The sequence below is a fragment of the Eleutherodactylus coqui genome, chromosome 3, assembly GCF_035609145.1.
Source record: "Eleutherodactylus coqui strain aEleCoq1 chromosome 3, aEleCoq1.hap1, whole genome shotgun sequence".
NCBI classification, from domain to species: Eukaryota; Metazoa; Chordata; class Amphibia; order Anura; family Eleutherodactylidae; genus Eleutherodactylus; species Eleutherodactylus coqui.
In genome coordinates, this window is record NC_089839.1 from 231,607,198 (window position 1) to 231,633,553 (window position 26,356).

Below are 26,356 nucleotides of genomic sequence, written 5' to 3' on the forward strand. Positions count from 1 at the left end.
TAGAGACGAGTGGGCAGGTACTCGCATAAGGCACTACTCGCTTGAGTAGTTTGCCTTAGCAAGTATGCTCGCTCATCTCTACTAAGTGTACTACCTTATTGTAAATATGTATCCACATAGCCATCCATTTTAGGGAGATACTGAATTGTCAATCTATGGCGGTCCCTTGTATTAATAAAAATGGTTGTAGCTAAAGCAGGCTTTGCATGATGCCCAGTGCTACTTTTGGTGAAATCCAAACAGCCTATCAGCACAAACACTTCATACCAATTGTCAAACACAGTGGTGGAGCAGTGATGATTTGGGCTTGTTTTAGAGTTACAAGAATTTGCACCTTGCAGTCATTGAGTCGACCATGAACTCCTCTGTATGCCAAAGTACTCAAGTTAAATGTGAGGCCAACTATCCAAAAGCTACAGCTTGGCCAAAACTGGTTCATGCAACAGGACAATCTTGCTGAGTACACCAGCAAATTTACATCAGCATGGCTGAAAAAGAATCATGGTGTTGCAATGGCCCAGTCAAACTTCAGACCTCAATCACATTGAAAGGCTGTGAAGGGACCTTAAAGGGGTGGTCTCGCAAAACCAAGTGGGGTTATACACTTCCGTATGGCCATATTAATGCACTTTGTAATATACATCGTGCATTAAATATGAGCCATACAGAAGTTATTCCACTTACCTGCTCCGTTGCTAGCGTCCTCGTCTCCATGGTTCCATCTAAATTCGCTGGCAGCTTGCTTTTTTAGACGCGCTTGCGCAGTCCGGTCTTCTCCTTTCAGCACGAGCCGCTTCAGTGTGCTCCCCGCTACAGCTCTTCTGCGCATGCGCAGACGAGCTGTCACTGCTCGGGAGCGCGCTGGAGCGGCCATTCTGTACCTTCCTCTGTTAGAGGAAGGTGCAGAGCTGCCGAGCTGTCCGGAGAAGCCGCCCAGCTGTCCCGCCGTCCAGCTGTCCTGGTAAGTGATGGGCCGGGGTGGCTGCCACTGCGCCGGGCTGCGCCAGGGGGGGGGACTGCCACTGCGATGGGGGGGCTGTCGCTGCGCGGGGGGAACTAGCGCTGTGCCGGGGGGGGGGCTGTCGCTGCGCCGGGGGAACTAGCGCTGGGCCGGGGGGGGCTGTCACTGGGCCGGGGGAACTAGCGCTGGGCCGGGGGGGGCTGCCGCTGGGCCGGGGGGGCTGCCGCTGTGATGGGGGGGGGGGGTGCTGCGCCGGTTACCTTCTGCCTGGCGGTGGGTGACTGGTCGGCCGTGTTCACTCCAGGGGTCCGGTCGGCGGCTGCGGGGCGTCTGGTTGCCATGGAGACACAGCTGGTAGCGTCTCGGGAGCGCGCACGTCGGGCTACAGCAAGCGATGCGAAAAGAGCTGGCGGCCATCTTGGGAAAAAGTTTTATAAGTTGCTGAAACGCTGGAACGGTAAGTAGAAACCAGCTAGGAAAGTCATTTACAGGGGTAATTAGTAATGTATGTTTAATTAGGGGGACTGGGCAAAAAAAAAAATTCACTGCTTCCTCGAGACATCTCCTTTAAGAGAGCTGTACATAAATAAATCCTCACAAACCTCAATGAATCGAAGCAACATTGTAAAGAAGAGGTGGATAAAATTCCTCCAGAATGATGTGAGACTGATAAACTCATACAGGAAGTTATTGCTGCTAAAAGTGGTTCTACAAGCTATTGATTCATGGAGTGTACTTAATTTTTCACACACTGCTTCTGCATTTTGGCCTAGTTTTTGTTGAATAATGATACAGTGTAATTTATCCCTTGTTACTGTTCGTCTGAAATTGTTTTTACCTATTTTAAGACCTTCTAAGGGCCTGATGTTTTTTTTAAAAATAATGTTATGATATGTAAAATCATATAATTCAAAGAGGGTGTGCTTAGTTATTTTCATGACTGTACGTACTTAAACCTGAATTGAAAGTTTTATAGTCCCTGAGTTACTGCTGGGTGGTCACCAGGGCAGGAATACTGCAACAGGAACAAAAACATTCTTAACTAGACACTGATAAGGGGGCAACAGTAATTCAAGGACCATAAAACTTTTACTCCCTTATCAGTGCCTGGTTAAAATGTTTATGTCTCTGTTGCAGTATTCCTTTTAAGTGCAAACTAATCGCATCCATATCTGTGCCTTGTCATAAGTATGTGTGTCATAAGTATGTATAAATATTCATGCCTTTTAAGATCTATTCCATTTTAAGCCTGAGGAAGAACCCGATAGGTTCGCAAGCTCGCTAACCTATCTACAAGATTACGTTGTTTTCATTATTTTTAAGGGATGCCTATTCAGATAATTCTCTATATATGGGGAAAATCATCCCTTAAGTAGGTCCTGCAGTAGCCAACATGTCAATAACGCTATCTTCCTGTAACCACGTAACTGTATGTCTACCATCTTTGTATGCCATACGCATGGTACAGTTTAAGATATTGCTAAAATAGCCTATGAGGCTAGACAAATTAAATTCCACCTGAAATTTCTCTTATGATTTAAAATTAACTGAAGACAGTAAGGCTGCCTTTCTCGGGCGTTGTGGTATCCTGTGGCAGAGATCCACCACAGGATACCGCCACCGGGGAGCAGGAGCCAGCAGATGGATCTTTGTTGCCAGCCTATCTGACAGATAGGCTGACCGCGAAGAATCATGGTAAATTCGCAGCATGCTGCAAATTGCCGCCCGCTTGCAGAGAATAGCTATGATTCTCGGCTTGTGGACAGGGGGGAAGCGCTCTCCATAGCAACGCTATGGAAAGCGTTCACTGCGTTCCCTGCGGCCAGATTATCGCCGCGGGGAACGCAATTTAAACCCGCCCATAGACAGGCAGCCTAACCGATGTACATACTGTATATTATGCTCGTCTTCTTCCATTTTTCAAATCTTATCCAAGAATGAAATCTTCCTAACTAACAAGTGAGTGTGGTACAGCAGGGAGTTGGTAGCTCTAGACCCCAATCATCATTTGCCCCCTGCAATGTTTCAAATTTAATGCGTTCCTGTGTCTTCTTCCATACCAAATCTCCAAATAAAGAGCTGACGTAGTAGAAGCCATTGAGTGGCAGCCAGATTGTAGAGTTATGTTGCACTTATAATAGTTGGGGCATTAGTACCATCTTAATTAAATTGTCTGTCCAGACCACTGAGAGCATCAGTTTGCACCATGCTGCTGTCTTCTGCTCGAAAGTAATCAGAAGAGGTTGTAGATTGAGGGTCTTATAGTCCTGTGTAGAGGTTGATATTTCTGACACACTTTGTCAATTGTCCAAAGTGCTACTTTAAAGTCATAGTCTAAAATGCCAGACATTCTGCACCTACAAACTCCTGAGATGTGAATCCAATGCTTCATGTAGCTGAAACTCATTGAACCCACTAAGTGATCTTTAAATAATGGTAATAGCTACAAAATAGTTGAAAGTATTTTATAGATTCTGTACTGTACTATACACAGGGACAAAGCAATGCAATGCTTGCTTCAAACGGATGAAAGGTGCAGTTGCATTAGGTTTTACTTGCCCTGGAAGCTGATCGACTCAATGGGACCCACCTATCCCACCCACCATCTATCATTGCTACTGTAAAACCAAAACCCATGACACCAGAGTGAGCAGAACCAAATACAGTGATATCCATTTAGCAAGTAATGACATTTTAAAGGTGAGGTTGCTGGGTAAATAATCAGCACTTAATAGATCAGAGTGATTGTTCATTACATACAGATTTCCATATTTATGTGAGAAAATTGACATATATATGGCTTAATTTTGTCTATAACCACAGATAATGCCGGTGAAGACTGTAGCTGTGATTGGGGCCGGAGCCAGTGGTTTGACAGCCATTAAGTGTTGTCTTGATGAAGGACTTGAACCTACATGCTTTGAAAAAAGTGAAGATATCGGGGGGCTGTGGCGATACAAGGTGAGAATGATAACATTAAAAATGAGTGATGATAAACCATTGAATCCCTTTGTAACCACTGAGGGTAAATTCATGTCAACATACTTCAAACTGATGTTAGCCTTCTAAATTGCTTACAGACACGCACAATTTTTCAAATGTGCTTACAAAATAAAGCAAACAAACGGAATGATTTATTTTATCTTATTTTAAAAAATGGTATAGTATATATGTAAATTGTGATATACTGCAGTTGAAAACATGAAAACCAGTCAGTTTTTAAAAGTTTTCCCCAATTTTGGTGTTTATTAATAAATATATTTAAATTGTATCAATCTACTTTTACCAACTAAATAAAGTAGAATACGTGACGAAAAAATTGTGCCAGAATTACTGGGATGTGTAAAACCTTTACATGGTATTCTCTCTTGAAATGACCTAGCCATATGAGGGCTCGCTTCTTTTTTTGGGACGAGTTGTATATTTTAATGGCACTAGATATGAGCGAGCACGCTCAGTAAAGGCAGATACTCAAGCGAGCATCGCTCTTCTCAAGTATCTGCATACTTGTCCGAGCAAATGCGGGGTGGCGGCGGGGGGGGGGGGGGGGGGGGGAGCGGGTGGGAGCGGGGAATAGAGTGAGAGAGATCTCTCTGTCTTCCACCCCGCATTTGCTCGGACGAGTATGCAGATACTTGAGAAGAGCGATGCTCGCTTGAGTATCTGCCTTTACCGTGTGTGCTCGCTCATCTCCAAATGGCTCCAATGGTACATATAATGTGTTGTATAACTTTTATCACAATTTTCTTTTGGGGGGGAAGTGTAGATGGGAAAACGAACAGAAATTCTGATATTGTTTTGGGGTTTTGTTTTTACAGCGTTCGCTATTTGGTAAAAAATAATACAATAACTTTTTTTGTTCTTACCAAGTTTATATAGATTTTATACTACTTTATACTACTTTTGCACAATAAAAATACGTTTTTAAAGAAAAACAATTGCATCTGCATCAATGCATTCTAAGACCCATGACAAACTTATTTTTCAGGCAATGGAGCTCTGTGAGGTCTTGTTTTTTGTGGAATACCAGTAGTTGTAGTTTTTATTGGTACCCTTTTGTGGTACATGTGACTTTTGAATTGCTTTTTATTACATTTTTTAAAATTATTTTTATGGCATTCACCCTATGATATAAATAATAGATTTGTATTGTTTGGGTCAGTAGGAATGTGGTAATATTTATTATATGTTAAAAAAAAAAAAACTTGGTATGTTATCCATTTCAAACTGGATTTTTCTATCATTAAATAAAGCTTTATTGAACTTTTTTTACACTATTTTTAGTCCCTAAAGGGGACTTAAAGATGTGATCGTTCGAGTGTAGTACAATGTATTACTTATATAGTGCATTCTACTAATTCTATGACAGTAGCCATTGCCAGGCTTCCGTCTGCCATGGGAACCTATTGATATTTTGCAATCGCACTGCGGGTCTCTGGTGGATGACAGAATCCCCTTTCCCTATCATCTGCTTACATGTTGCACTTGCTATTGATTGTGCCATGTAAGTGGTTAAACTGCCAGAATCTGAGGTTTCTCTATTCCTGGCTGTTAGAGCAGGAGCCTGGCTGTTAGTAGTCAGCTAAGTCACTGTCTTAAAAAGATGTATGTGCAAGTTGAAGGACCATTAGTGAGGTCAATAAAATGGTATATTGGTGGTCACTTAAGGGTTAAATAACTTATCTTCGTGAGACAACCCCTATAATAGAAATAGATATTCTTTTATTTTAAGTCTCCTTGCAACTTCTATAGAACAGAACAGTAACAAGACTTATTTTAAAAGGCTGTATCATACCAGGTACTGAATAATTATATTTTAGGACTACTGTATTATAAAGCAATTGTTACTTGTTTCTAACAGGAACATTCTGAAGGTGACAGGGCCAGCATCTATCAATCTGTGATTATCAACACATCAAAGGAGATGATGTGTTATAGTGATTACCCGATTCCTGAACATTTCCCAAATTACATGCACAACTCCAAAATTATGGACTATTTCCAAATGTATGCCAGGGAATTTGACCTTCTAAATCACATCCAGTTAAAGGTATGATAATCTAACTCCAGTTACAGCTGCACTCTGACAATGTTCCTACACTCCTTTTACATGGCAGCATTTTAATGCATAGGAAATATACTCATTGTCAAAAAACTCAAGCACCTAGGAGGAGTTATCGGAATGAGACGAGACTCTCTATGTGTGATCGCAACATTGATATAAGTAAGTGATTACAACATCAGAGCAAAAGGATAATTTATTGTGAAGATCTGACCCTTTGAAACTTGGATGCAAGATTTGATATGGGCAGGCATGCAGTCATACAAGTTCTGAATATCGGTCCACATTTACTGTAACTGAGCCTCTAGATCATGCAAACTCATAGGCTGTCAAAGTTGGCATTCCAGATGGTCCCATACATGTTCTATTGACGCTACATATGGAGATCAGGCAGACCACGGGAGTTTGGCAATGTTGTGGGGACATTCCTATGACACCTCTGCAGTGTGCAGATGAGCATTATCCTACTGGAAAATGCCTTTTGGAAGCTACCATGAGAGGAACACATGTGGCTGCAGGATGTCCTGAACATATCGCTGAGCTGTCATTGTCCTTTATACTGCTACTAGGGAAGACTGACTGTCCAATGCAATGCTCCCTCCCTCCCCAGACCATGACATTAGCAGTAAGGGCAATGTGTCACTCCATAGCAAAGGCAGGATTGAGGTACTCTCCCCTAGGTCTCCAGACACTAGCATGGCTGTTGTTAGTGCCCAAACTAAACATGGAGTTGTCGCTGAAGAAAACTGGTTCCACTCCATAGCAGTCCAGTTTCCTTGTTCATGGCACCACTACAAACAGATGCACAAGTGGATGTCAAAGGCAGTACACATAATAGGCTCTGTAAGACCAAATATCCTTCAACCAAGCACCTGCAAATGGTTCAAACGGACACATGGGCCTGTAACAATAGTGCCACTTGTCTCTGGATAGTGGACAAAGAAACAGTTGGAGCTACCCGCACTTATCAGACAATTCTTTCTACTGATGATCTGTTGAGGACCTCCTTGTATGTGTGCCCAAGACCTCCAACAGTCTGGTCAGAACGGTCCGGGTAGCAGGCAATTCCTCCATACGACCATGCAATTGTGGGGGGTCAAACTCAGACCGTTGAGCTGATGCTGTCTGCTTCCAAATTGGTCTTTAGGGGTGAGTACTCAGTCGACACAAATGGACAGCCACATGCAAGATGGGATTGCCATGAGTGAAGTGAAAGTTTATTCAAAGAGTTTACAGTTATAGAAGATTTTTGCTGATGTAGTTATTTGATTACTGCGCATGCCCAAGGCTACATAACATCTGCAGATTTTAATTGACAATACACATCTTTCAAAGAAGTCTCCTACATGAGCAATACATCAATGTCCGGTGACAACTGTATCAAAACAAAATGTTCCTGGACGCTTCTTACTAGAAGGGAGTGAGCTTTCTCAAGGAAAGAAGACATGGGAGAGAGAAAGCTGATAAGACATATGTGAACATATTCAAGGTCATTATTATAATTGGGATCTAACATCTTTCTAGGTAAAAGGTGAAATTTAATACAGATACATGTATTAAAGCAAAACAAGCAAAGAGATACAAAATGAAGTCGCTGTAGTCTATTATTAAAGCGTCGACCCTTACACGTATAAACTTAAACCTTTAGCAGAAGAAGACGCAAATTATAAACACATAAGTATTCTGTGAAATACACTTATCAATTTAAAGGCATAAACCTGAATTAACCCCTCACACAATAATGCACTCCCTATCAAACTCTTTTAACTGGGCAAAATCTCTGTACGTTGTAGAGTCGCCTAGTGGTCCACAAGCTCTACACAAGTGGAAAAGGAGGTCCACTACACACAAGTAGCCTCTGAGAGCCTTTTATAGTACAACGGTGAAAGCACTTTTAGGGCCTCAGGTGGCAAGACTGTTCATCGAATCACACCACAAATCTCATCATTTGCATATCTGCCTGAGATGTAACTGCATGCCGAGTTTTGCAGCACAAAGACAACTTCTTCTAGGTGCTTGATTTTCACAAAGAGTATACATATTTACATGATAAAAACAGACTAATGTCTGATCTAATTCTGCCATCTTCTGGAAATACTCATACACTTATATAGATTTATTATTTAGTAGTGATGCTTGAACTTTAGATCTGACTTTGTCATCGAAATTTTATTTTCAGAAAACACATTAATTTATTTTGTTGACAATATGTTTTATATAAATTAGATCTGAGGGGACCCAGGAGAGGGGAGTGTAGGATCTTTTATTATTTTCAGGCATGTAGAGCATCAATTTAAACAAAAAAGATAACTCAGACAATCCCTTTAATGGTAATAACAATGCCATCACATAGTCTTGATATCAGATATTGAAGGTTGTGCAGGTGGTGGAAAATCTTCAGATCCAGAAAACACATTTTGCTGTTGCCCACACTGTCAAACGCGCCAACATGAATGCGGATGAAATTATGGAGGACCACAAATACTTAAAGGGGTTTTGTCACTAAAAAATAAAAATTCTATACTTGCCTATTCCTCCCCCATCAGTCTACTTACCAGATCTTCACCTCCCCCATCTTCTCCTGGCTCCTTCAGTCCAGGGGGTGTGGTCACGTCACCTCCAGCTGCCTGATTCTTCTCCTTCATGTGAGGTTAAGTACATTTGGTTGGCAGTCTTCTGCGTGCCAACCAATGAACGTTACATCACAGCTCACCGGCCAGCAGGGGGACTGTCTATCTACTTCAGAGATTGCTCATGCGAGCTGTCTCCTGAAATAGATTACAATTCCTTCCTAGACAGTAAACGCTACAGCACAGGAATGCGATCTTCACTGACCCGGCCGGAAGGAATATGAGGAATGCAGCCTTCATAACAAGCTGGGCCCAGCGTGTGGTGAGGTGACCCAGGACACTGCAAAAGCTCAGCTAGGAGAAGATGTGCTAAGGAAACTGACAGGGAAGGAACAGGTAAGTATAGATATTTTTTTAAATGACAAAACCCCTTTAAATCATAGTGGTCAACCTTTCCAGACCCAGCTGAAGCGTGCAAACCCCCACTTGCTGACTCGTAGTCCAAAAACACATTTCACAAACTGGAGTGAGTCTGTACTTAAAGACTTGTCTTCTGTTATGAAGACCATGGCGGGGAAAGGGATGCAGAACATGTTCTGTAAGTCCAAATCCCTCATTCGCAACAATGACAAAGGGAACAGGCAGCCCTGTGGATGCAGGAAGGTTGTAAGGCGCCAGAAGGAAGAGCTAAAGCCGCTGCTCCATTTGAGAAGGCCTGAAGATACGAGTATTAGCAGTGCTCCCACAGGCCCCAATATCAACAATAACAAACTGGTAATTACTGCCAGCCAAGGCCAACAGGACCACCACAAATCTTGTTTGTAATTGAAATTTCAGAACCCCGAGTGTGATGACTTCCGTATATACTTCCTATCCAGCGCCCCAGTACAGTTTGGAAACTGCTGAACTCCAAAAACCAGCTGCAATCTGTAACCACTGATTCACCATTGGCTGTGGCATCACTGGTCACTTTAGACGATGCCAGATTACGTTGCATCCATGCTGGACAATATAGCATTAAAAATGCTGCGGTTTTTTCACGCACTGGTGTGCATGGCAGAATGAAAGTCCATTGACTTTCATTGCCTGCATTTATTGCGTGTCACACACGTGTTATACACAGTGAAAAAACACCCATGGACATTAGCCCAACTGTTTAAGTGCAGTTCAGCAGTTAAAAACTCCACCCTCCACCAGCCCCAGGACCCAACCAGCCGCCCTTCTTCCTGGAAACTTTCTTGGTGGGTTTAATGCCACCTCTGCTATAAACTTAAAACTGATTTGCAGACAGTCACTACACTTATCAATGTGTGTTTGTAACTTTCTCATGATATTTAAGTCCAGATGAAGCTTTTATTTTTCCTCCTGTACAGTAGGCCCATTGTTCTACTAATTAAGATCTGCCTTTGGTGTGCATAATTAATTCATTAGTATAGTCTGCTATGTAAATATATTTCAGACTGCAGTGTGCAGTATAAGGAGAAGTCCAAACTTTTCAACTACTGGCCAATGGATTGTCACCACTGAAAAGGAAGGAAAGCAAGAAGTATCTGTTTTCGATGCTGTGATGATCTGCACTGGGCATCATACGTTTCCTAATCTACCATTATCTTCTTTTCCAGGTAACTGAGTCTGTCTTGTATTATGGTTCAGTATACTAAAAGTGCCTATATACAATGTAGTGGCCCATTGTAGCCGCATGTGGCTCATGGCTGACTACCAGGCAGCACTTGCACTTTTTATTCTTTCAATTATCAAGTCCAAGTGCTGTCTGGCAATCAGTAGAACTCTGCATGTGTTTACAGTGAGATCCGCAGATTTACCTCTTAAGTCCCATTTACATGGGACGATTATTGCTCAAAATTCATTTGAGCGATGTATTTTGAGCGATAACCGTTGCATGTAAATGTTACCATCGTTTGCTTTTCGGCTGAACAATGATTTTATGTTGAGTTTAAAATCCATCATTCGGCCAGAGAGCTGATAGCAGGGACTGCACGCTGTGATTCTACATGGGAGCGCTGATAACATTGTATTCAGTTGCAGTACCACAGCAGACCAAAGGGGCTGTATGCAGATAACAGTCCACCTGCTGTTCTCTGCATGCAACTCAGGGAGGCTCATTTACATGCAAATGAAACTAATAAGATACTAATGGGCATTAGAGTCCATTAGCAGCTTCTGCAAAATGATCGCTCAAACTGTTCATCGTCCTATCTTTTGAACGAATTTTGAGCGATCATCTTTGCGTGTAAATGGGGCTTAAGACTTAACCGAATGACACCTACAAATGCTAAATACCTGTTTATCGGAGTGACATGTATAACTTAAATTCTTTTTTTCATATTCAGGAATTTTATCAGGCAGCCAGCTACAACAACCTGGTTCCACTCCACTTTAATTCCCCAATATGGAAATACAAACATTTTTGAGTCTGCGTGTAGCCTAAGGCCAGATTCACATGAGTGTATGTGTATTTGTGTGTTTGCAGAACGTTGCTTTTTACACATTCATCGGCATATTTTACTTTACTTCTTGCGTACGGAAGTTGGGCGCAATTGTGTATGCAAAAAAAATCCGCACCAATGCCTTAATTAGTCAACTTAGTTCAAGATGTGCTCTTTTTCTTGCGCAATTGTGCAGTGTTTCACACATCTCCTATTATATTTTGCGTGCATTTGTGCATCCACATTGACTTCAATGGAGAATTTTGGTGTGCAAATGTGCAGCAAAATAAAGCATGTTGCATTTTTAGGGGGGGACCACAAGGCGCAGGAAAATACATACATGTGAATGAACCCATTGAAATCAGTGTGTGCTATTCACTGCGCAGTGCAAACATAAATGCGCAAATACGCGTGCAAATATGGTTGTCTGAGAAATTTGACCTTAAGACCAAATTTTTACAATTTTCATGCACAATATTTGACCTATTGTGATATGGTCAGATATTGTGCGTCAAAAGAACACATTCATTTAAATCTGTTTATTTATGAGTGATTTGTTTTTTTTGGACTGAAGGTCCAAAATAGCAAAATTACTGCATGTGCTATTTTTAGGCAATTCTTGTATAAGAACTGCCCTTTCCTTCTTATGGCAGTCAAAAAAAATTGTGTCGCATTTGCATGTCAATGCTTCATCTGAGTGCGATGCAATTTTTATATCTTTACTATTGAAAAAATGTACTATTTTCGTGTACTTGAAAATCGCATGTGCTGCAATATGTGTTTTTCACTCAAAATGTACTAACAGGTAAAAAATGCAGGTTTGGATGTGTAATGTCGGTCTGAGTTTTTTGGACTGATATCGCACTTGCACATGTGAAAGCACCCTACGGCCTCGGTCACACGGGCGTTTTTTCCCGCGATTTGCGGATCGCATAACGGATGCACATCCGCAAATCGCGTGACCGGGGCCGACCAGCGTTTTCAGTGAAACTGCCCCGCACTGCCCGCTATGCACAGTTGTTCACCCATTGAATTCAATGGAGCCGGCAATACAGCCGGCTCCATTGAAAGCAATGGGCTGCCGGCGAGCGCGGGATGAATTTTTGGGAAGGGCTTAAAAATATAAGCCCTTCCCTGAAAAACATCCTAAAATGTGTAAAAAAAAAAAGTATACTCTCCTTTTCCCTGCAGCCGGAGTTCAGCCGCAGCCAGCCGGCAGTTCTGAATGAATTCATGAATGGGTGAGTGAGACCTGCCTCTGATTGGTGAGGGCTGTGACCAATCAGAGGCAGCCAATTCAGCAGGCATTTTAAATCCCCGCCTGCTGAATACTACACAGAGCAGTTCCGGAGAACTGCCGGCCAGACGCGGCTGAACTCTGGCTGCAGGGAAAAGGTGAGTATACTTTTTTTTTTTTTTACACATTTTCAGGATGTTTTTCAGGGAAGGGATTATATTTTAAGCCCTTCCCCGAAAATTCATCCAGCGCTCGCCGGCAGCCTATTGCTTTCAATGGAGCCGGCTGTATTACCGGCTCCATTAAATTCAATGGGCGAACATCGTTCTTCAGCTGTGGCAGAGGAGAGCGATCTTTAGTATATGTTCTCAATGGAGTCAGCGCTGCTGCCGCCGGCCCCATTGAGCGCATACATAAAACACAGCGATGCGCAGAACGCAGATAGGCGCGTTCTGCGAATCGTTGTATCCTATAATTGATCGCACACCCGCATAAAAAGGACATGTGACCGATCACATTGGGGTGCATTTGGTCTAGTGATCTGCAGATCGCAAGCCCGTCTGCAGATCTGCCCAAAAAACGGCCGTGTGACCGAGGCCTAAGGAGTAACTGACATGTCAAAAGCTTTGTTCAGTGAGGATTCCACTGCTGAGACTCCCGCTGATCGCTAGACGGAGGAGTGTGCAGCGCTCAGCTGAGTGCTGTGTCCCTTTGACTGTCTTTGCTGGTTTTTAGGGCATTGCATATTTTTTCAATGCAGTTGGTAAAATCCATGGCATCCATAACATATAAGGCATGCTGGGGATTTGTAAATCTGCAGCTGCTGAATACAGCAGGGTGCAGGGATAAAGCACAGAACCAAGGGTCACTAGTAGAGTGGAAAGGCTGAGACAGGTCAAAGGACAAGGCTGAAGACAAGTTGGGCAGAGAGCAAAAGGATCAGAGTCAGCAGGACTGAAAAAATTCTAGATTTTTTGGATATTTCTACTGTGAATAGGCATTGTTAAAGAACCCCATTAATTTGCACTGTACTGGGCTGTACTGTTTAATTTCAGTTCAAATTCCAAAACCTAAATTTTGCGGGAGTTGCCTATGGGCCTTACCAGTCTACATACTCTGAACGATTATCTAACCAGTCTGAACCTGGATTCTAATTCTGTTCTTGCAGCGGAGGCTTTCACTAATGGCCTAGATTCAGCTTGTACTAACGTGTTCATGATGATGAATGTAATTAATAATGTTTTTTATTATGTGCTACTAAGCAGATTGACAGTAACTTCTCATTTACTTGCCCACATGTACCTAAAATTAAGAAAGTGAAATTCAAAAGCCGTTCTGCTTATATGCATTATTTTGTATGGTAGTATGACACAATGGACTTATCTGGTATTTATTCTATTTATTCCCTTTAAGGAATAGAAAATTTTAAGGGGCAGTACCTGCACAGTCGGGATTATAAATTCCCTGATGATTTTAAAAATAAAAGAATTGTAGTAATTGGAATTGGAAACTCTGGAGGAGACATAGCTGTGGAACTCAGCAGGACAGCACAACAAGTATGTATCCTGCATGAGAATTTGAAATTCAAGTATTAGTAATTTAATTGCTATGAACATCTTTGCACCATTTTTTATTGCTCATTTCCTTACTAAATGCAAAATTAGCAACATTCTAAATAGTCTGTGTTAAAAATTCTATAATTTTGTTGCTGTAAAGTGTGTGTGCCGCTCCTTCCTGCGGCTTCTGACAAAGACCCAACAGCACACTGATCCTGGCTGCGTTGGCTTTTTCTACTTTCCACCTTTTTCTTAGTGCTACAGTAGATTTACACATGGCAAGTCAGTGTGGAGAGGGTAAAAGCATCCAAGCTTTCAGGGAGAGCAGATCATTTAGGCTGTTGATAGGAAGGAATGCACACACAAGAGAGTTTACAGGCTGTGTATTCGTGTAGCTCGGTATCAGTGTGTTATATGTCTAGACTTAAATGTGGAACCATAAGACTGTAACTGGTTTGGAACAGACTAGACTGGGGTGCAGAGTCTGATTTTCACCCTTAACCCCTGCCACTGGACTCTGCTGTAGAATAATCCCCCTATCAAGGTCCCAGAATAGTCATCAGTTTATAGCTGAACACAGCAGGATGGAAGAACAAAACACAGCCAAGGGTCATCACCGGTAGAGCGGACAGGCTGTGATAAGCCAAAGGACAAGGCTAAAGAGAAGACGAGACTCAGAGCCAACAGAACTCAACTGGAGTGTGATACCAGAAGAAACAAACAAAGTCAGGGTCCATGTCAAGACTGAGAACCAGGGGATCAACAAGGAACCAAAAAATCCGAGTCCACAAATAGGCTAAGAGTTGGAATTGGAAACCAGCTGGAGCCAGATACCACAGGAACAGGAGCCAGGTGGAACCAGAACAGGCTTGATTTGTACTGACTCTCAAGCAATGAGAGACCTTTCTGGGTTTAAATGGCAAGTCTTGTATATATTCCCCTTTCCACATACAATAATGGTTTACAAAGATATATAGTTATTAAATAATACAATTTATACCAGGACCAAATATTAATACATTAGTATTTAAATAGTACCTCCATATTGATATTAAACAAAACACAATATTACCAATGACAGCAAGCTGCCTAGACTCTCCGCTCCCTCACCCGTGAGCCCCAAAACGTAGTTTATGGGGCTCAAACATGACGGGTTCCCTTTAATTCCAATGACTCACAGATGACATTTTCTAGTTGTACAGTAGTTGTTCCATTTTAAGTTTAATGACTTATGCCTTCAGTTTGCTGCCCAGACATCTTTGACTCCTTACTTTACCAGCATCCTCCCTACCTTTTACCAGCCTAAACAAACTCCCATGTTATTTACAATAGGAGATAAAAAATGGCACACCTGGTTGGCAATCATAGAAGCCAAAAGGAAGAAATCAGTATAGATTTAAGCCTTTCAGGATTTTCTGCATGTCTCTGAAATAAACTGGAAAGTTTATCTCCTGTTTTACTTTTTTCATTAATGTCTGAGCACTGTTACCTGAAGATCAGACAAGATGGTAGCTGCCAAGGTCATATACAGAAAATTAGTTTTTTTCTATCTAGAATCAGAAAATAAAATAGCATATTACCAAATGGGATATGTTTCATTATCTAGTTGTATTTAGTAAGAAAAATAGCCATGGCAAAAAGTTTTGAGACTGACACAAGTTTTGTTTTTCACAACATTTGTTGCTTCAGTGTTTATAATCATGAATTGAAATAAATTGCAAAGAAGGCTTCAGGGCACCCAAGAAAGTCCATCATGTTCCAGGACTGTGTCTTGAAGAGGACTCCGTTACGGAATCGGTTCTACACCAGTGCAGAGTTTTCTCAGGAATGGCAGCAGGCAGGCGTCAGTGTATTTGTACATGCAATCAGGTTAAGGCTTTTGGAGGCCAGCCTGGTGTCAAGAAAGACAACAAGGAAGCCATTTCTCTCCAAGAAAAACAGCAAGAGCAACCTGGCATTCTACAGGAAGTACAAGGATTGGACTGCAGAAGACTAGGGTAAAGTTATTTTCTTTGATGAATCTCCTCTAACCCTTAGAGTATTTGGGTATTCTGGAAGAATAATTGTCTGGAGAAGAAAAGGTGAGCACTACCATGAGTCCTGTGGCATGCCAAGAGTAAATCATCCTGAGAACTCTCATGTATGGGGTTGCTTTTCAACCCAGGGAGTGAGCTCACTCACAATTTTGCCTAAGAACACTGCCATGAATGAAGAATGGTATCTATCATCCAAGAGCAACTTCTCCCAACGAACCAGGAGCAATTTGTACATGGACAATGCTTTTCATAGCATGATGGAGCACCATATCACAAGGCAAAACTGATAACTAAGTGGCTTATTGAACAAATCGTTTCAGTGCAAATTTGTTTAAACTAAACCGGAAGTCCATAAAAACTCCTAAAACAAGTACAAAACCCCTTAGACGTGTACACTGCCTAAGAAGGGAGGGTGTAGTTCAGTGGTTCGCGTTGTTGCCGTGCAGTGCTAGGATCCTAGCTTTGGGCCTGAGATTCGGGTTTTTGTCTAACTAAATTTTCTGCAGTTTGTCCCAATTTCATGTTCTACAGGTTCAGTTCACTCATCTCTATTCAGGACAAACTTGCTATTTCTTTTAAGAATTATATTACCTTATCTGATATGAAGAATTTTTTCTTTCTCGTAAGGTTTTTCTAAGCACAAGAAGAGGTGCTTGGGTTACAAATCGTGTTTCCACCAACGGCTATCCAGTGGACATTGCAAAGAGTTCTCGATTTGGAAGCATATTTCAAAAAACTCTGCCTACATTGGTGAACTACATGGCAGAAAAAGCACTCAACGACAGATTTAATCATGGCAATTATGGGCTCCTGCCTCAGCACAGGTAAAATGTAGAGCTTCCTAAGATATTATTGGCATTTATTAATTCTATTTTGTAGATTATAGTGAGCAAATTCTAGCATAAAACAATAAATCCAATGTGTAATAAAGTTGCCAGCTTCTACACGAGATTTCTCCTTTGATTCTTTATTTCAAATATTCAACATCAGACACATGTTAAAAGACACATGCCTTTGCTAGTACGAACCTGGCAACTTTATTACACATTGGATTTGTCTGTTGCTGCTGAGACGGGCAGCTCGCCAAGACTCCACGCAGAGATCTCAAGGAGCAGTGGTTTCCCAAAGCCTAGGATAATGGTGAGCCTTTCATATCTTTTTTGAGATATATAGTTCAAGTATAGCATAAGACCCCTCAATGAACAGATATATTTATAGTATGCCAGATCTATGAAACATTAGATATTAATTGAGTTAAAATGCCTTTAAAGACATTCCCAGTGGGTCAGCTACCTGTACATGTAATGTGCTTTTCTAACACAGTGTTACATCAATTAATCTATAATGATAAATGTGGTAGCAGAGTAGGTATAGTTAAATAGTCAATTTTGTATCTGGGTTGTGGTTACAGCACCAATACAACTTTTGTACAGAGTGTCTCAAAAGTGCATAACCAGCCATATACAGAAAGCATATTTAATATACAAGTATTGCACTCACCCGGACTTATTCCTTCCCAAAAGGCCTTTGGATAATTCTATGAGTCTTGCAGCCATAAATCCAAGTGCAAAATATTCCAAAAAAGTCCAGCTTCTAAAAGAATCTCCTTTATTTCATAAATATAACTTTAAAATCACATAAGAGTTTAGCTTGACATAATTAGTACCGACACAATCGGGTTCTTAAAGGTATAGAAGAAAAAAGTACTCCACGGGTCAGGGAAAATAATTATGTCCAGAAAAATGTCCGATGGTTATTTAAACCATACTTTATTACGATTACTGCAGCGCGTTATGGCGTGTAAAAGCGCCTTTTTTAAGCTAAAACATTATTACATTAAGCAAGTACAGGGTGGAGCGCGGTAATTTGCTAATTTGGGAGTGAAATAAAAAAATAATGAACTTGTAAAAACTTTATTTTATATTTTATTTACATTGAACAGTAGTGGAATTTACAAATTATTTGGTTTTAAATATTGTATCTGGCAAATGTTGACCTTCGCTATCCACACACTGCTGCATACGTTTTCTGAAGTTCTCATGCACTCTTTCAAGCATGTCGACTGGTATTCTGGCAATCTCAGCGTCAATATTGTTCCTTAGGTCTTCCAGGGTGTTGGGACGGTTGCAATACACCTTAGACTTCAGGTAACCCCAAAGGAAAAAATCGCATGGGGCTAAGTCTGGTGAGCGTGCCGGCCAGTTAAGATCACCCCTCAGAGAGATAAGCCATTCAGGAAACGTTTGCCTCAAAAAATTCATGGTAACTCTCGCTGTGTGTGCAGTGGCACCATCTTGTTGAAACCATGTATCCTCTAATTGCATTGCCTCGAGTGCTGGCTGGAAAAGATCCTGCAGCATAGTTAAGTAACGTTCGGAATTCACAGTTGCCGGAAAAAAGTAAGGGCCAATGATGCCTACTGGTGATAAGGCGCACCACACAGTGACGCGGTCCGAAAGCAGAGGTCTCTGGTGAACTTCTCTGGGGTTTGTATCGCTCCAGTACCGCATGTTTGGTTTGTTTACACACCCACTGAGGTGAAAATGTGCCTCATCAGAAAAGAACACAATTGCGTCACGAGGTATGGTTGCAAGCATGTCTTCACAAGATGTTCGTCGTGTAACATAATCCCGTGCTGACAATTGTTGGACCACGCACATTTTATACGGGTGAAAATTCAGTTCACTATGAAGAATCCGGTGGAGAGAACGTCTTGAAATTCCACTACTGTTCAATGTAAATAAAATATAAAATAACGTTTTTACAAGTTCATTATTTTTTTATTTCACTCCCAAATTAGCAAATTACCGCGCTCCACCCTGTATATATAGCAAATGAATACACTTACTACAAGTTGTCCGCGCCAGACACCAGGTTGATTTGCTGTGACGTCATATAAAGGAGGAATAATCTCCTTGGAAGGTAACGTATCTAACGTGGTGACATAGAGCACAGTGATAGCATCCCCCTATGTGCCCCACCACAGTGATAGCATCCCCCTATGTGCCCCACCACAGTGATAGCATCCCCCTATGTGCCCCACCACAGTGATAGCATCCCCCTATGTGCCCCACCACAGTGATAGCATCCCCCTATGTGCCCCACCACAGTGATAGCATCCCCCTATGTGCCCCTTACACAGTGATAGCATCCACCTATATGCCCAACCACAATGATAGCATCCTCCTATGTGCCCCTTCCACCATGATAGCGTCCTCCCATGTGCTCCCACCACAGTGATAGCATCCCCCTATGTGCTCCCTCCACAGTAATAGCATCCCCCTATATGCCCCACCACAGTGATAGCATCCCCCTATATGCCCCACCACAGTGATAGCATCCTCCTATGTGCCCCTTCCATTGTGATAGCGTCCCCCTATGTGTCCTCTCCACAGTAATAGTGTCTTCCCACATAGTATTAGATCTCACTTACCTGCTCTTGTGCTGTAGAAAAGAATGCAAGAAGGTCCCCAGAAAGTTCGGTGAAAAGCCACATTCTTCCTATTAATGTAACTTATCATATGCTCATGGCATCAACGGTCATTAGCATATGCCCATGCTTTTGGGAGAATTTGCTATGAAGGCCAAACTGACATTTTGCACACCTAGAGTTACGTATCTTCTTGTGGTTGCACCTTGAATAGATGAGGCATGCTAAAGAAATGTGTTGCTTCACACACCCTGCCCCCCCCCCCCAAACCCCACCAAAAAATCATTTCAAAGACAGTGTAAGACACACTTTTATAACACAGCAGACTTAGATACGGTAGCTAAAATCTAATATACCTCTAAATAATGCAGTTACCATATACTAGTCAGATACCAGCTATATACAGTGACTACATTTCAGTTACCTCCAGTGATCGCAGGTGATGTCTTCTTTGATTGGTGTCATCTGCTTTCACTTTATCTCTCCATCTGGGTCACGATTGCCATGAAGACTTCCAACCATCACTCAGCTATGCACGTGGTTTTCATCCTACTCTTATCCTAATGCTCCTCTCTATGCTGCCTATTGGGAATCACCATATTCCCTAGTAGCATGCAGAAAGATAGATTGCAATTAGTGAGAGACCGTAGGTTCTGATGGACGTGGTGTATCAGCTTACATGTTTTGGCAAAATGCAAACTAACACCCACATTTATCAGTGCTTTTTTGCATGCAGTGTGCTATAGATGCTAAGGGAGCCCAGGATGCCCTGACAGTGTGGCGCACTGTGGTTTTACAGGGCAATCCACTGCTTTGCCAGTAGGGGTAATATTCCTCTATGGTGTGGCACACTTATCTATGGCTGGCATCCTTGGTATCAGTTCATACAGTATGTGCGGAATATGTTGTCTGCAGTCACCCCTCCCACAATCTTGGGTTGAGGTGAGTTGCTACACATGCGTCTGCACTAACCATTTAGCATATTACAATCTGGCTTTCTGCATGCTACTAAGGAATATGGTGATCGAGCTTGTGCTGCCGTATCAGGTGATACATATTTGGCTTCTTTTTCTTTAAGTTATGCACATTTTTTCTCTCACCTCCTGATTTTTTCCAAAATCCAGGTGCAGCAAAAAGTATACAGTAATCCATTTAATCCAATAAAATGTCTTGAAATGTTTTTTACATTAATATTCCTTTACAGATACAACAGCCAACATCCAACAGTCAATGACGACCTTCCAAATCGCATCATAGCTGGATTTGTTCAAATTAAGCCAAACATCAAGAAGTTTACAGATACTGGTGTCATCTTTGAAGATGAAACAATAGAGGAAAATATTGATGCCGTCATCTTTGCTACAGGATACAGTTTTTCTTTCCCATTTTGCGAAGAAACGGTCATTAGTGTTAAGAAAAACCAGACCGCCTTGTACAAATTAATGTTTCCTTACCAACTGGAAAAGCACACATTGGCAGTAATAGGACTCATTCAGCCACTTGGCGCCATCATGCCAATTTCAGAGCTACAGTCTCGCCTGGCAGTCCGAGTTTTTAAAGGTATTAAACTATACAATGCAGTAGAATGTTGTCCATAAACCTTTTCATGCTTTCTCTTAAGGTGATGACTAGAGATGAGCGAGCGTACTCGTCCGAGCTCGATACTCGTTCGAGTATTAGGGTACTCGAGATGCTCGTTACTCGAGACGAGCACTACGCGATGTTCGAGTCACTTTCATTTTCTTCCCTGAGAAATTTGCGCGCTTTTCTGGCCAATAGAAAGACAGGGAAGGCATTACAACTTCCTCCTGTGACATTCAAGCCCTATACCACCCCCCTGCAGTGAGTGGCTGGGGAGATCAGGTGTCACCCGAGTATTAAAATCTGCCCCTCCCGCGGCTCGCCACAGATGTATTCTGACAGAGATCAGGGAAAGTGCTGTCTTGCTGTAGCTGCTATAGGAAGAGTGTTAGGTGTTATATTCGTCTTCAAGAACCCCAACAATCCTTCTTAGGGCCACATCTGACCGTGTGCAGTACTGTTGAGGCTGCTTTTAGCAGTGTTGCACAATTATTTTATTTTTGTATATCAGGCGTGCAGACCATAGCGTCCTCAGTCTGCAGTCATTTTACTGAGTATAGGGGCAGTACTGGTGAGGCAGGGACAGTGGTATACTGGCTATATAGGCAGTGGGCTTTTTCAAAAAAATTGGGGAAAAATACTATATTTGGGCTGCCTGTGACCGTCTTCAGTTTCCTGCGTGTCTGCTGGGGGTAGTAGTCGCTAATTAATACCCAGCTAAGCATTACAGCAGGCTTGCGCATAATTGTTTCCTGGCTCTGCTGTGTCCGTTACATGATCGCTGTCATCCCGCCACAGGGAAACAGTATACATATATACTCTGCATATGGTGTCTGCTTTTTCACCTCACCATTTAAAAAAATTGTAGCAAAATACTTAAGGCCTACCACTGCCCTTTGGCCACTTGACTGGTTCCGCGCTGTGAATTCCAGTAGCTCAGTCATACGCACCTAGGTCTCACGACAGGCTTGTGCATAATTGTTTCCTGGCTCTGCTGTGTCCGTTACATGATCGCCGTTATATAAAGAACCCCAGTCTGACTGGGGCATGCACTGTGGGCCGAAGCCCACCTGTATTGTATGTGACGTTAGCTCTGCTGAGCAGGGCACTGCAATGGGATTTGTTTATGTACTGCCGGTGGGTTCCAGGGAGCCACCCATGCTTTGGGTCCACACGGACTTCACATTAGGGAGTTGTACCTGCCTGTGTCAACTTATAAAAAACCCCAGTCTGACTGGGGCATGCAGTGTGGGCCGAAACCCACCTGCATTTAATCTGACGTTACCTCAGCTGTGCTGGGCAATGCAATGGGATTTATTTATGTACCGCCGGTGGCTTCCTGGGACCCACCTATGCTGTCGGTCCACACGGAGTTGTAACTGCATGTGTCTACTTATAAAGAACCCCAGTCTGACTGGGGCATGCAGTGTGGGCCGAAGCCCACCTGCATTTAATCTGACGTAACCTCAGCTGTGCTGGGCACTGCAATGGGATTTATTTATGTACCCCCGGTGGGTTCCAGGGAGCCACCCATGCTTTGGGTCCACACGGACTTCACATTAGGGAGTTGTACCTGCCTGTGTCAACTTATAAAAACCCCCAGTCTGACTGGGGCATGCAGTGTGGGCCGAAGCCCACTTGCATTTAATCTGACGTTAGCTCCACTATCCGGGGCACTGCATTGGGACAAACTACAGGAGCAATACAGCGCTAATGAGACGTGCACAGCTACGCTAGCATTGGAGTCCGCTGTAGGCCAGCGATTGCTGAGGGTTTGTGCAGTGGCCTATGTCCTGGGTGCAGTGAAAGTCCGCTTCCTGCCTAGGATTGCTGAAGCTGTGGGCCGAGGCCTATGTTGTGGGCGCGGTGCAAGTCTGCCATGTTTGGCCAGTCAGATCAATTTTTGGTTCATGTCTTGGGTTTCCTAGGACTCACCTATGCTGTTGGTGCAAACTTAGCTCCCATCGCGGTGTTTGACCTGTCTGGCACAAAGACACTGACTGACTTGGGTAGGGGGCAGAGCGCTGATGGCTTTCCCCTTGCAGTGTCGATTGAGCTATGCGACACCTTGACAGAATGAATAGTGTGTGGCACATGGATTCCCCATTGCTATGCCCACGTGTGCAGCTCCTGATGGAGGTGGCACAGGATTGGATTTCTCATTGTTTCTGTACAGCATTGTGGGCTATCGCCCCGCCTCTTTTAAAGAGGGTCGCTGCCTGGCCCTGCCAACCCTCTGCAGTGTGTGCCTGCGGTTCCTCCTCATGGCAGATGCACTTATAAATAGACATGAGGGTGGTGTGGCTATGAGGCCAGCGTGTGGCATGAGGGCAGCTGAAGGCTGCGCAGGGACACTTTGGTGTGCGCTGTGGACACTGGGTCGTGCAGGGGGGTTGGGCAGCATGTAACCCAGGAGAAGTGGCAGCGGAATGTCATGCAGGCAGTGATTGTGCTTTGTTGGAGGTAGTGTGGTGCTTAGCTAAGGTATGCCTTGCTAATGAGGGTTTTTCAGAAGTAAAAATTGTTGGGGGGGGGGGCACTCTTGCCGCTATTGTGGCTTAATAGTGGGACCTGGGAACTTGAGATGCAGCCCAACATGTAGCCCCTCGCCTGCCCTATCCGTTTCTGTGTCGTTCCCATCATTTTCTTGAATTTCCCAGATTTTCACAAATGAAAACCTTAGCGAGCATCGGCGATATACAAAAATGCTCGAGTCGCCCATTGACTTCAATGGGGTTCGTTACTCGAAACGAACCCTCGAGCATCGTGGAAAGTTCGACTCGAGTAACGAGCACCCGAGCATTTTGGTGCTCGCTCATCTCTAGTGATGACACTTAAAAACATAGTGAAATATTTATAGTAGAGCATGCTTTTAATACTTATCCTACCTGTAGATAGGTGTAAACAAAATGTATCTGATGACTTCTCATTCTTTTGTCAAAACAACAAATCATATACTTAATTCTGCACACTTGTGTACCTCATCACAACTTAAAATGGGATTGTAATCCTGTAGATATGATGCTTTTTAATGGCTAACAAAAATACATGATATTTTAGCAAGCTTTCCAAACTACTTAGGGTTCTTCCTCACGCTTAATCCTAAAGTCTTAAAGGGGTTGTCCCGCGCCGAAACGGGTTTTTTTTTTTTACCCCCCCCCCCCCCCCCCGTTCGGCGCGAGACAACCCCGATGCAGGGACCTAAAGAAAGCTTACCGGAGCGCTTACCTTAATCCCCGCGATCAGGACTTAGTAAGGATTAACCTTTTTCACCTGTTTTGAGATATCTGAAAATAAGTTGCGAAAGAGGATCAGTTTTGATTTAAAAAATTTCAAAAAAAAGGCTTAAAGCACCCAAGACAGTTGGGATACCAGGGACTCATGTCCTGGTTCCAGACATACCGATTCAGGGAAGGGTTGGGTCTCTTCCAGCTCAGCTCTGTTCCTCCGCCCCTTCTTAAAAAGATAGTACTCTTTTAAAAGAAAGCAACATCGTACAAACTAAACAGTGATAACCTGTATCCCCCCCTAACATTTACTGTATATAGAATTTTGCTGATTTGAGAAGGGTTTAATCTGAATATGTATTGCAAGGTTTTTTCATGTTACCGTATATACTGTATTTGTTATTAAATTCACATATTAATTGTGAAACATAATGATGATTATTGTTATCGGACCATTTTTTTTTTTCAATTTACAGGTTTGGTACAGCTGCCAGACAATGTAAGCATGGTCAGAGAAATAGTACATAAAAGGATGAAAATGGCCGACCGGTATGTTATAAATATATTGTACATAAACATAGTCTACGGCCTTATTCACATGGGATTGTCTGTGTTGCGCTAAGCAAATTGGGATGTAAAATGCACTGCCCAGTAGACAGACGCTGGATCTGTTACAAGCTATTCTCATCTGTGAAAATGGGGAACGTGGGGAAGATGGTTTACATGGAATATTGGTCTCTGCCAATAATGTTGCATGTGTAAATAGTCTAATTGACTTATATGGGTTACGTGTGCTGTCCACGTGTTCAATGTCGATTACGCCAGTGTGAATAAGCCCTTAAAAGAGTCAGGGTCAGTCTTGTGTTGGCCTTCTGTTGTTCCTGCCCAACCATATATAATCATAAGGTGTGCAAATTACTATAGCATACATTGCCTAATTATTGGCACCATACTATATGCTGCCCCTGTAACATACAATGGCAACATACAGTAGGCTAAATAACAATGTGGGGCCCATAAACGACTCAGACTAAGGGGGCACAGTGGGGCTTACAGTATAAATGACTAAGGGGAGCGCAGCAAGGACTATAAATTACTAAGCGTGCCAACTGTGACTCTGTCTCTCAACGGCCTATGTAATCCTGGAGCCGGCCTGTGACTAATATGAGGCATTCGAAAACTCAGGGGTATGTTTTGTTTTTTTCTGGATGAACACTGAGGTTCAACTTTTTGAACTTGACTTATCTTTTTCTTCTGTTATTCTTTACATAATGTGGTAGCTATGTGCACTGAGCTACAATGTTTCAGCATAAAGTTGGTTTGTGAAACTATTCTTTCTTTCCTTTAAGCTACGTGGAAAGCCAGCGTCATACTATACAAGTGGATTATGTGGCGTATATGGATGAGCTGGCTACACTGGCTGGTGTAAAGCCAGATCTGTTCAGAATGTTCCTTACAGACCCACAGTTGGCTTTTCATGTGTTTTTTGGACCTTGCACTCCTTACCAGTACCGGCTAACAGGACCTGGGAAGTGGAGCGGTGCCAGAGAGGCCATCTTCACACAATGGAAGCGTATTATTAAGCCAACCCAGACCCGTATTCTTAAAAGAAGCGCTGTGGACAGCTCTGCTCTGCTGATGCTGAAAGTCTGTGCAGTTTTTATTGTTTTGACTGCCCTTTTTCTATACTTTTCTTAACTGAACAGTTATTTAATTTATAAAGTACATGTAACTTCTATAATCACACTTGTCTAAGGAGAATCAAACTACAATAAAACCTATTCAACAATAAAGATTACTTTTCGTGTCATTTTTAGATAAGGCTGCTACAACATTGCCACTATATCAGTACATCAAATGAAGAGAACGATTGGCACTATTCGTTTAACACAAATTACTCAAGGACTGTAGCTCTGTTCAATCCAGGTTGTGCTCAGCGGGAATATAGAGACCACATATAGGCCCACTGCACATGGGTGTATCTGCATTGCGGAAACCGGAGCTAGCGTCTGCCTCCACGTCCGCAGCAAATACTGCCCATAAATGAGCTATAGAAAATTGCTTTTCTCTGTCCACGAGCGGAAATCAATCACGATTTTCCGCTCACAGAGGGAAAATCGCAGCATGTTCTATTTCACTGCAGATTCCGCATGGACGGCTCTCCATTGAAGTCATTGGAAGCCGCGGCTGGTCTGTAGCTGTCACTGCAGACAGGCCACAGAATCCGCGTCATCGTCTAGCGACGGCGC

At 42.7% G+C, this 26,356-nt stretch overlaps 1 protein-coding gene across 1 annotated transcript; it reads left to right on the forward strand.

Annotated features, from left to right (window-relative positions):
• The first annotated feature begins 3,676 nt into the window (after positions 1-3,676).
• LOC136619977 (flavin-containing monooxygenase 5-like) lies at positions 3,677-25,838 on the forward strand. The gene is made up of 8 exons (XM_066594700.1): positions 3,677-3,922; positions 5,823-6,011; positions 10,053-10,215; positions 13,691-13,833; positions 16,497-16,693; positions 20,504-20,859; positions 24,584-24,656; positions 25,457-25,838. Exons 1-8 carry the CDS (start codon positions 3,788-3,790, stop codon positions 25,803-25,805), a joined length of 1,605 nt encoding a protein of 534 aa, XP_066450797.1. The 5' UTR covers positions 3,677-3,787; the 3' UTR covers positions 25,806-25,838.
• Positions 25,839-26,356: the final 518 nt, after the last annotated feature.